The following is a 12393-nucleotide window of genomic DNA, read 5'->3' as shown; positions in this document are numbered from 1 at the left end:
TATTTATACATAAAATGATGTTGCATTTTTATTTAAAGTATATATATATATGTATAATTATTAATATTATATATTCATCTAGTCCTAAAATATATATAATAAAAGTAATAAAAATTAAAACAATGCATAAATGTGTGTGTGTATATATATATATATATATATATATATATATATATATATATAAAATCATATTTAATTCCACTGTAATGTATGTATCTAAAAAAAACATTTTTTTTTTTTATTTATCTATTTTTTTTAAAAAGAAGAAATTTCTAGTCACAAAATGTAGATTGTCATTTCTTTTCAAATACTTCTAAAAAGGGAGCAGTAATTTTCTTAATTTTGTTTATTTTCTCTTTTCTTGCTTAATTTTAAAAATAGTTGTTGGTTCCCTCTAGTCATTTTCTCAGCACAAAACATGAGATGATTCATTCTCCTGCAGCTGTCATAAAAGCGAGCAGACAGATTGTGATTTTCCTCCGTGTGTTTTCATTTTGGTGGCTTAATGTTATGAACGTTCCACATGTATTGCCACATGGATAATTTTAGGACTCTTAATTAAACCTCTGATAGTACATTTTCCAAGTTACTTGACTATGGGTGAGTCACAACAGATGTTTTTCTTTAGTAGTCGGTGTGGATTTGAATCTCTTGTGTCACTTACATCAGCGAGAGTCAGATAATCAATCTTACAATTCGACTTAAACATGCTGCAGTCCCTTATAAAGTTACCGACCAACTTATTACATGCCTTTGGCACCCACCGAGTGTTCATTTTGGATGCACTGTGTGGCACACAGTAATTGTCCCAACTACATTTGTGGTAGAAGAACAGACCCCTGACAGCTTGTCAGACCTCTTGCTCTCAGCCAGGGTCGTTTCATATCCGACCCCTACATAGAGCATTCTGGGAAAATGTTAAAACATTATGTCATCGAAACAGAACTTGACCTTTTTTTTTTGCTTCTAAAACGTTCCTTTTTTGCCTCTTGTAAGATAGGATTTTGCAGAATACGTAAAGAACTCCATTAGACTAATGATTGCACGCTGGGCTCTGTTTGGGAGGGATGGTTAGGTTGTTTTTTTGTGTTGTTAGTGTTGAGTTTGATGTCTTTGGGTTTGCTGTGCTGTCAGTCAACCATCTCAACACAACTCCAATCCATTACGCTGCCCTCTCAGGGTGAAAGATGGCAGCCATTATTCCGTCAGCATGTCTGCTGTGCACCACACCATAACTTAACACACACAGCTGTCGGCCGCACACACACAAGCCACATATGCTCACACACATTCAAACAAACTTGCACAGACCCAAAAATGCACACATGCACACACAGTGCTGCAACAGTTGTTGGCTGCTGTCTCTTGCATGCCTTCCTCATCCTCTCTCATTCCTTCACACCCTTCTAGCCCTGCATGGGTATGCGCTGTCTGACACCGACAAATGTTACCTTCGCCATCTGCACTGCTTAAAGAAACACTTGACTATTTTCCATTTTTACACCCCCAAGCATGTGTTGTTGTTTTTTTTCCGTTGCTTCCATCCATTCATGCCTATGAAAATCGGGCCCGTTGAGTGAATGGAAATAGTTTTATTTCATTCTTCTAAGAGGAGGAATGCGATCCGATGTGAGACTAACTCTAGGAGATGAGGTAACACATGCCTGCATTCACTTCCAGCCTTCAGATAACACCAGCGCCGCTTGCTAATGACTTTAACAGGTCCTGCTAATTGCAAAAGAGCATCCTGTGTTTAACAGTTACTCTTTAAATGTCATGTTACTTTTATAATATTGCATTTGGCCAAACAATAGATTGAATCAGGCTTGTTTAACACCCACCTACTCGTATGCAAACAATTAAAACAAACTGTGTATTAACATTTTCTGATTCAACTTATGAATAAAGATATTGCACTTTGGGAATATTATATAATCTCCATTAAATACTTAAATATATCAGATTTTGTAATAATCATCTCGGACTTCCTTTTTCCACCCATAGTTCCTCTTCCTGTCTGAGGTGTTGCAGTGGAGAGCCCAGACCACTCCTGATCACGTGCTCTTCACCCTCCTCAGCTCAAGGGTATGATGTGTATTTTATATTATATATTTTCTTTTAAATATCTTATTCGTTTAAATTTATTAATAAAATAGAAAATGTATATATGCATACATTAACGTTTAGAAGTTTGGAGGAGTAACTTTATTTTTGATTTATTTATTTAATTAAAAAAAAAAATATCTGCTTACCAAATCTGCATTTATTTGATGAAAAATAAAGTGAAAACTGAAATATTATGAAATATTATTACAGTTTAAAATAACAAAAGTTTGGGGTCAGCAAGTTTTAAGTAATTTTTTTTTTATTAAGTCTGTTCATGAAATCTGCATTTATTTGATTAAAAATTAAAACAGTCTTCTGCGTCACATGATCCTTCAGAAATCATTCTAATATGCTGATTTGATACTCAAGAAACATCTGTTATTATGGAATGCAGTCATGCTTATGATTGTTGTGAAAACTTAAATAAAATATTTCATAAATAGAAAGAACAACATATATACTGTATATATACATATACAATTTGTAAAATAATTATATATATATATATATATATATATATATATTTATTGCATTAAGTATATATTAGATTTTTTATTTAACAAAACTACTTTTAATGAAAGAATACCACTAGTATTCTTTTCAAGTGTGGAAAAAAGGAATATCTTCGTTTGTTTCTGCACCGATTCTCCCCTCTAGCGAGCAGGGATTGGTTTCATAAATGATGTTGCCCTGGTTTTTCGAGGGATAAATTTTTTTATATACTAAATATGCAGCCATTTATCATCGCAGGCTATTTTGAACACCACATGCCCTCCATAGAAAAGTTGTGATAACTCATCCTGAACTGAGAACTGTGAGGAAACTGACATGTCTATATGTGTGAACGCAGGGAACAGTCCTGAGCTCACTGACGTGTCTTCAGTTGCATAAGCGGGCGGAGAAGATAGCCGCCATGTTGATGGAGCGAGGCCACCTGCAGGACGGTGATCACGTTGCGCTGGTGTACCCGCCTGGTACGACACCATCAGCTACACTTCTACAACTCTAAATCTGTGATCAGTCCCACTAGATTCATATTCTTATGCCCGGGGGTCTCATATCATGTGACATCAGGTGAACCGTTAAACAGTTCAGTGCAGTAAATATGTCTAAGATTAGTCACCAGACATTTGACTTGGATATAATGGACAGAACTTATTTAAAGGGATAGTTCATCAGTCATTTACTGACCCTCAAGTTCTTCCAAACTATTATGAGTGTCTTTCTTCTGTTTAACACAAAAGAAAATATTTTGAAGGATTTTGGCAACCAAACAGTTGACGGTAGCCATTGACTTCCATAGTATTTTTCTTTCATACTGTGGAAGTCAATGGCTACCGTCAACTGTTAAGCTGTCTCTTTAAATGTACTTGATACTTGAGAGATCCAATGACATTAATGGATCATTCAAGACCAGTAAAAACCTCATATTTGCATTTTTTTATTTACAGGAATCGATTTGATCGCTGCCTTTTACGGATGCTTGTATGCCGGCTGTGTACCGATTACAGTGCGACCCCCACACCCGCAGAACATCGCCACCACCCTGCCCACTGTGAAAATGATTGTGGAAGTGGGTGTTGAAATGAAGTCCTTCCTTATATCATTTGATACGTTCGAAAAATGGCCGCTAACGTATGAATTGGTGTTCAGGTGAGCCGATCGGCCTGTGTGATGACCTCACAGGTCATCTCCAAGCTCCTGAAGTCAAAGGAGGCGATTGCCGCAGTGGACATCAGGTCGTGGCCTCCTGTTCTGGACACAGGTGACAGTGGGTCAAAGATCAGATGGTTTCTTGATGTCTAAATGAACATTCATTTAATATCTTACATGTTTTCCAGATGATCTGCCAAAGAAGAAGCCTCCTCAGCTCTACAAACCCTCCAATCCAGACACGCTGGCTTACTTGGACTTCAGCGTCTCCACTACCGGGATGCTTGCAGGAGTAAAGGTGAATGTTAATCATCCCTTGTTGTGTGTAATAAGAAACCCCTGCTCTTTGTTTCCCCAACACAAAAAAACAGGAAGGAACCGTTTAAAACCTTCTCAGTTAGCCGCTGGTGAGATCAGGTGTCTTTATGAATAGAGGAACTTTTCTTCTTTTATTGTTTAGAGATGAAAACCAGGTTTTGAACAGGCAGTCGCTATTATGTCATAGGAGCCACGAGTGTTTGCGGAGACCACCCAGTATTGTGTAGCTCTTCTGTTCTCTCTATCCTATTCAACCCCATACACTTCTGTTTGCTAGCATTTCCATATGGCAGCCCACAAAATAACTCACAAGTCTTCATTGTCTCATTATGAATAAGTAAAGCACAGTTGTATGAAATATTATGGTTTTATTTAACTGCATTAATTATATTTGTGTTTTAATTTCTTGTATTTTTTATTTGTCTTCTCAGATGTCCCACACAGCCACCAGTGCCTTTTGCCGCTCTATAAAGCTTCAGTGTGAGTTGTATCCCTCTCGTGAGGTGGCCATCTGCCTGGATCCGTACTGTGGCCTCGGCTTTGTCCTCTGGTGCCTCTGCAGGTGAGAGACGTCGCCTGATGCAATCACAGTCTTCCTAATAGAGCAGGTTAAAGGCCTGGACACATCAAACATGGAAAAACGATTCCAACGGGAAACAATGCATCTTTCTGAACTCATTCACATCGCGTCCGCAGTTTTGTCGATTTGTCTTTTTTCAAAGGAATGTTTAGGGTTCAATCCAAGTTTAGGTCTGTTTCCTAAGAAAATTATTCCCATCCCCCTGTTTGTAAAAACAAGCAATAATTGTATTTACAGTTAGAATGTAAACTTGTGGGGTGAGCCATTGCACGAAATAAATGATCAAAAATACACTACAGTTTGGAATCAGTAAGATATGCTCATCAAGGCTGTATTTATTTGATCAAAATGCAGAAAATAATCAATTTTATTGCAATTTTTGGGGATTCTTTTATAAATAAAAAGGACAGAATTTATTCAAAATAGAAATATTGTGTTATAATATACAGTATCGTTCAAAGGTTTGGGGACAGTAATTTTTAAATGGATAAAAGGTGATAGGAAAGACTTCTATTGTTAGATAAGACATTTCTATTTTATAAAAATGCTGTCCTTTTAGACATTTTATTCATCAAATAATCCTGAAAAAAGTATCACAGGTTCCAAAAAATATTAAGCAGCACAACTGTTTCCAAAATTGATAATAAATCAGCATATTAGAATGATTTCTGAAGGATCATGTGACACTGAAAACTGGAGTAATGGCTTAGGAAAGTTTAGCTCTGCATCACAGAAATAAATTGTAATTTTAAGTACCGTATTTTTCGGACTGTAAGTCGCACCTGAGTATAAGTGGCATCAGTCCAAAAATACGTCATGATGAGGAAAAAAAACATTTATAAGTCGCACTGGACTATAAGTCGCATTTATTTAGAACTATAAGTCGCAGGACCAGCCAAACTATGAAAAAAAGTGTGACTTATAGTCCGGAAAATAAAATACAAACTGTTATTTTAATTTGCAATAATATTTTTTTTAAGTTACAGACTCTTTAAAAAAACTTAAAACCTTACTGATCCCAAACTGTAGAACCACAGTTTACATTAATTTAAATAAAAGATATTAAAATAAACTTTATTCATTTATTTACATATTTATTGAGAACCTTTACTTAAGTGCTTTACCTAAATGAAAATATTAATAGTATAAAATGCAGAAAACGTGGGATATTGTTTTATTTTAGTTTGCACATCTGTTTCTGTTTTGATATATCTCTTTTAAATATCTTCCAACTAGACTTTAAACATGTAAAATTTATTTTACAAGACTTTTTATACATGAGGCTTTAAACACTATTCTCTCTAACTCACACAAATCCCAATATTTTTTCCACCTCTGCACAAACAATTTTGCACATTTTTGCAATGCACAGTATGCACACATGCACTTTATGTAGTCCTGTGTAGTCTGTTTACAGTTCTTATTTATATACATATATATATATATATACATAGTCTTCCTAGCGCTTATACAACCTTTACTTAGCCTATTTAATATAATTTAATTATGTCCAGTTTAGTTCTTTGCAGTTCTATGTTCTTTGTTTTTTGTCTGTGTAGCACCTTCGTCCTGGAGAAACGCTGTCTCGTTTGACTGTATACTAACTGTATAGAGCTGGAATGACAATAAAGCTACTCTGACTCTGACTCTTGGCTGTCTAAAGTTATATGCAAATTTCACCACTTATTTTTTTCTCAGAAGAATGAATATTGGTTCCACAAAACTACAAGTTCACTCAATTATGAGTCGTTGATGTAATGAAGACCGTAATTAAAACTGAGCAACAGTTCAAAATATGGCCACAGATGCTCTATTTTTTTAGTTGTTCCGATATGTAACAAATCAATCATGCAGTTACAGTTCATCATTGAAGTATTTTATATTTCTCTAGCATTTAGTCGCATCAGTGAAACAAACGCTCTGCAGGTGGACGAGCTGCACAAGTATTGAACTGCTTCCTTGAAAAATCCTAGTTTTGTGCTGCGCTCACACAAATGTGTGTTTTTATGCTGTGCTGTGTCTCCTCTAGCGTAAAGTGTGTGCTCAGCTCCTGTCTCGCTTGACTGATGTGTTGTTCTCCCAGTGTGTCTTATTTGTCATGGTGGGCAGGTTCCTCCGCTCTTGTGTTGTGTGTTGGTAACGTTGTGTTTTCTTCTGTCTCTTCCCACTGGGTGAAGTGTGTATTCAGGGCATCAGTCCATCTTGATTCCCCCGTCCGAGCTGGAGGTGAACCCCGCTCTGTGGCTGCTGGCTGTCAGTCAGTTTCGGGTCAGAGACACGTTCTGTTCGTACTCCGTCATGGAGCTTTGCACCAAGGGGTTGGGCCTGCAGACAGAATCCCTCAAGGTACCAGATTCTCTCTAAAGTGTCAGTCATTCACTTCCTTTGCATCCCGAGGAAGCTCCGAAGCCATTTTTGGTTAGATTTCTTGTTATATTTGCGGCAGTGACAGAAGGTGATTGTTGGTGGTCTTGCGTGTGTGAGTGTTCTGTGTTCAGGAGGTGTGACTGTGTATAATTAACGTCTGTTCTGAGTTAGTGAAGGAAAGGCCGTCCGTGCCTCCTGGCGAGCCTGTCTTGTAAAATCTTGTTTTATTTACTCTGATTTAGTCATTGAGATTGCCATAGTTACTAACTGCAGTCTGGAGCCCAGTACAGTTTATTAACATCACAACGATCAATGAGGAGGAGAAATTAGACATTTTTTGCTTGGTATAATGAGGTAGAACTGTGAAAATGTTTTCTTTTACCCAGACTTAGATTTTTCAGCACCTTCTGCTTTTCTTTAAATGGAGCTTATAGAAAAATATTATAATAAATATAATGTATAAACTGACTGTTTACTTTTAGTGCATCTAAAGAAAAATATTATATTATATTATATTATATATTTGTTATTTATTATGGTTATAATTGGAATTATATTATTTAATATTATCTTCTTTAAATGGAGCTTAAAGAAAAACATTATAATATACATAAACTGATGTTTACTTTTAGTAATATATTATATAAAAAAAACACTTAAAAAATAAAATACATTCATATTAAATATATATCAAATTTAATATTTATTTAATATATATTACTTTATTATTATTGATAAAAATAAGAATTATTATTGCTGTTGTATTGATGTATTGTTTTATCTTTTTTAAAATGTTGTTAATTAAATATTATTTATTTATTTTTAATAGCACTAATATGGAATTAAATTTGGTTCAGTAAAAATGAACCTCTTCTCTCGAGAGGTTTGTGTCAAAACACCAAACGAAAAACTGCGAAGCGTAAGCGAAATCTGTGGAAATGCACTCTGAATCCATGATTAGTGAAAACGAATCTTTGTAAAACATTAACAAAGAACGAAGCATATTTGAAAAGCCTGTTAAATTTGTGCGACTGAGCTCATTTTTTTTCATTTTCATTGTGTTTTTCTTCTTTTGTAATGTCATATTTTTGATAGTTTTTGAAAAACTTATGTTCAGTTTTATAAAGTTTCATTCATTTTTATTGAAGCAAATGTAATTCAATAAACTAAATGCTTTAGTTACACTTGGCAAAATGTGAAGGTTGGTGACTCATTTGCTCTCTCTCTCTTGTCTTTCTTTGTCCTGTCCCTAAGTCCCGTGGACTTGACCTGTCCCGCGTGAGGACGTGTGTGGTGGTCGCTGAGGAGAGGCCCAGGATAGCCCTAACCCAGTCCTTCTCCAAGCTCTTTAAAGACCTGGGCCTGCACCCGCGAGCCGTCAGCACTTCCTTCGGATGTAGAGTGAACCTGGCCATCTGCCTGCAGGTTAGTGTGTGTGTGTGTGTGTGTCAGCAGTTAATCTAGTGCTGACCAGAAAACACGAGGCGGAGATTGGGCCATAATCCCAATCCCAGTGTTGTTTTAGCAAGCCAACTGCAGCCGGGATTAGTGTTTAGATTTGCGAGAGGATTTCGCTGTGCCTTTAGTTTGCATTCTAAATTAGAGTAGTGCAGCATTATTGGATATCCTGAGGTTGTAGAGGTATAATCGGGTCAACGCTCAAGTAAACGTATATGTAGAACACATGTCAAAAATAGTACTTGTCAACTGATATGGGGTTTTCCAAAGCTGCTGAGCAGAGTGGCCAGTTGATGATGTAATGCTGGTATTCATATATTCATTCATTGCTATTTTACAGTATTTTTGATCAAATAAATGAAGTCTTGGTGAGCAAAAACATTAAAAAAAAACTACTGACCCCAAATATTTAATTAGTACTGTATATAATATAATAAAACAACATTATAATCAGTATTTCATGCCCATTCATTTAGTATTTGGTAAGTACCTATGCATTAAGTGGGGTAATGTACAATCAGATAACCTTTGTCATGAAATAAACCTTCTAAAACAAGATTCTGATATGAACTCTGAGAGAATTCTTTTCAGAATACGAGCAGTTATAACTTCCACCCACCTGCTGTCATGAAGAATTTTTGTTACCAGACAAAAAGCACCACACCACTCGGTCATACTACAGATGTTTCTATGGTTACATACTAGAGATATGAATTGTTTTACACCTAGGAGTCTAATGACCATTAAATCGTAAAGTACTCTGAACAACCTCACAGGCAAAAATGAGAAGCTTTGAGTTCAGCTAAAGTCAAAATGAAGAAAATCCTACAATATTATTATATAATATATAATAACAGTTGTCGACATTTAAAGTGGAAAGCAAAACCTTTAATCAAAGTCAACCTAAATCCAAAATGTGTTCTTATCTTAGGACAATTTTTATTAACTTTTTAATCCATTTCAAATGTTGACAACAGTATAATCTTATTATAATATAAATTTAATCTAGATATAATCTCATTATAATACAAACCTGAATCCAAAACAGTTGGGACACTGTACACATTGTGAATAAAAACAATGCAATGATGTGGAAGTTTCAAATTTCAATATTTTATCCAGAATACAGCATAGATGACATATCAAATGTTTAAACTGAGAAGATGTAAAATTTTAAGAGAAAAATAAGTTGATTTTAAATTTCATTGCATCAACACATCTCAAAAAAGTTGCTCAACTTTCTTAGGTCTTCTTTGTCACATCTTCCTCTTTATGATGCCCCAAATGTTTTCTATGGGTGAAAGATCTGGACTGCAGGCTGGCCATTTCAGTACTCGGATCCTTCTTCTACGCAGCTATAATGTTGTAATTGAGCAGTATGTTATTTGGCATTGTCATGTTGGAAAATGCAAGGTCTTCCCTGAAAGAGATGACATCTAGATGGGAGCATATGTTGTTCTAGAACGTGGATATACCTTTCAGCATTGATGGTGCCTTTCCAGATGTGTAAGCTGTCCATGCCACACGCACTCATGCAACCCCATACCATCAGAGATGCAGGCTTCTGAACTGAGCCCTGATTACAACTTGGGTTGTCCTTGTCCTCTTTAGTCCGGATGACATGGAGTCCCAGTTTTCCAAAAAGAAATCCAAATTTTGATTTATCTGAATAAAGAAAATTTTTCCACTTTGCCACAGTCCATTTTAAATGAGCCTTGGTCCAGAGAAAACGCCTGCATTTCTGGATCATGTTTAGATATGGCTTCTTTTTTGACCTATAGAGTTTTAGCCGGCACGGTGGATTTTGTTCACCGACAATGTTTTCTGGAAGTATTCCTGAGCCCATTTTGTGATTTCCATTACAGTAGCATTCCTGTATGTGATGCAGTGCCGTCTAAGGGACCGAAGATCACAGGGATCCAGTATGGTTTTCTGGCCTTGACCCTTACGCACAGAGATTGTTCCAGATTCTCTGAATATTTGGATGAATATACACTGTAGATGATCACTTCAAACTCTTTGCAATTCTTCTCAGGGAATCTCCTTTTTGACATTGCTCCACTATTTTTCGCCGCAGCATTGGGGGAATTGGTGATCCTCTGCCCATCTTGACTTCTGAGAGACACTGCAACTCTGAGAGGCTCTTTTTATACCCAATCATGTTGCTAATTGACCTAATAAGTTGAAAATTGGTCCTCCATCTGTTCCTTATATGTACATTTAACTTTTCCGGCCTCTTATTGCTACCTGTCCAAACTTTTTAGGAATCTGTAGCTCTCGTGAAATCCAAAATGAGCCAATATTTAGCATGACATTCATCATGAGCATCAAAATGTCTCACTTTCAACATTTGACATGGTATCTATATTCTATTGTGAATAAAATATAAGTTTATGAGATTTGTAAATTATTCCATTCCTTTTTTACTCACAATTTGTACAGTGTTCCAACTTTTTTGGAAAATGGGTTTGTATAAATATAATTGTGAATAAATAATTGTGAATATATAAGAAATTAATTAGTTAAAATTAAAGTTTGAATATATATAGATATATAATGTATATAAAACTGTAAATATTGTTTTGACATATAAGACTGTATGGGTTCCCCAAAAATAATATCAATCAACAATATCCTCACTTATTATTTTGACACTCTGCATGTTGTTTTTGCTCTTTTGTCCCACATGGCTCTCCTTTCCTCCTTTTGTATTTCATACTTATTCCTTTTCTTTGTCACATCCATAAATCTTCCTCTTTCCTCACTCTCTCCCTCTCTCTCATCTGCTCACTGGCTGTTGTAGCCCCACAGACTCGGGAAGCTTGCGGATCAGGTAGGGAAGTCCAAACACTCCCCGCTCGATCTGGCACTGGGTGTGGAATGGGGTCTGACTTTAGCCTTTTTACCCCTCAGCTGCTGGGCTCTTGATCCTTGCGGTGTGTGGCTTTTGCTAATGTAGTGGAAGTGATCAGCTGGATCAAACCCAATCAGTGTGACTAATTTATCAGACTAATGGCTGACCTAATGAGCTGCTTTCCTGGACTCAGTTTTGAACAGGAAAGATGCCCTCGGTTTGATCTTACCTCAGAGCAGTGAGATCCAACCCTCCCCGTGTGAGATTGCGGCTCACCTGGACTTAACTCCGGGGATAAGAGTTGCGTGTTACTGTGCAGCTGCAGTCATTAGTAGTGTTCCCGTAGTGTAGAGCTCTATAATCACGGCCATTAGGTGAAATTGTGCTTCCCCTCCCTCGTCCGCAACATTGTTTTACCGTGACATCACAAACACAAGGGGCTTTGTTCGGAACAGGAGTGCCTACACATGAAATATCACAGACTCCAGCACTGTGTGAGTCAGTGATCTGAAATGCGTCTCTAAGGACCATGTCTTGTCGACGGAGCCGATTGTTGTACTTCAGAAACAGGGAGACCTCTGCTGGCCTTTTTATGTTTGTGAACTACATACAATAAAGTGCTGGCGGAAACCCTGAAAACAAGCATTTTTTATCACTTCAGGATTCATCGTTCAAGTCGATGGTTAAAATGCCTGAAATTAGGTCTGCGGTTTACACAAGCCCAAGATATTTTCACATTTTGTTATTTTATGAGATAAAATACATAAACAAATTGCAGCTTTTTAAAACTTTTGACGTTTGTCTTGAAAAAGGCAGTTGCTACGAAGTAGATTGTCTGGGGCATTAAAGGGATAGTTCACTAAATAAAGTCGTTCGCTTATATACTCGTAGCTTCATAACATTACGGTTGAACCACTGATGTCACATGAACTAGTTTAAAGATGTCCTTGCTACCTTTCTGGGCGTTGAAAGTGTCAGTTGTGTTGCTGTATATGCAAGGTTAGAAAGCTCTCAGATTTAACCTGTTAACTGTCACCCGTCCCCTCTGTGGGATACC

At 36.5% G+C, this 12393-nt stretch overlaps 1 protein-coding gene across 10 annotated transcripts in view; it reads left to right on the top strand.

Moving 5' to 3' along the window:
• Nucleotides 1-12393, top strand: part of LOC128013315 (disco-interacting protein 2 homolog C) — a 103116-nt gene that overhangs the window by 84229 nt on the left and 6494 nt on the right. For 5 of the 10 annotated variants that reach the window (XM_052596221.1, XM_052596216.1, XM_052596218.1 and 2 more), the window contains 9 exons: nucleotides 2005-2085; nucleotides 2957-3080; nucleotides 3558-3679; nucleotides 3760-3871; nucleotides 3948-4057; nucleotides 4509-4639; nucleotides 6835-7003; nucleotides 8279-8449; nucleotides 11286-11315. In XM_052596221.1, coding sequence (XP_052452181.1) covers nucleotides 2005-2085; nucleotides 2957-3080; nucleotides 3558-3679; nucleotides 3760-3871; nucleotides 3948-4057; nucleotides 4509-4639; nucleotides 6835-7003; nucleotides 8279-8449; nucleotides 11286-11315 — 1050 coding nt within the window. The remainder of the gene's footprint in view (nucleotides 1-2004; nucleotides 2086-2956; nucleotides 3081-3557; nucleotides 3680-3759; nucleotides 3872-3947; nucleotides 4058-4508; nucleotides 4640-6834; nucleotides 7004-8278; nucleotides 8450-11285; nucleotides 11316-12393) is intronic. The other 5 variants (XM_052596219.1, XM_052596220.1, XM_052596222.1 and 2 more) reach the window with 1 other exon arrangement.

The sequence above is a fragment of the Carassius gibelio genome, chromosome B24 (assembly GCF_023724105.1).
Source record: "Carassius gibelio isolate Cgi1373 ecotype wild population from Czech Republic chromosome B24, carGib1.2-hapl.c, whole genome shotgun sequence".
Taxonomy (NCBI): domain Eukaryota; kingdom Metazoa; phylum Chordata; class Actinopteri; order Cypriniformes; family Cyprinidae; genus Carassius; species Carassius gibelio.
This window is presented reverse-complemented; position numbering and strand designations above follow the sequence as displayed.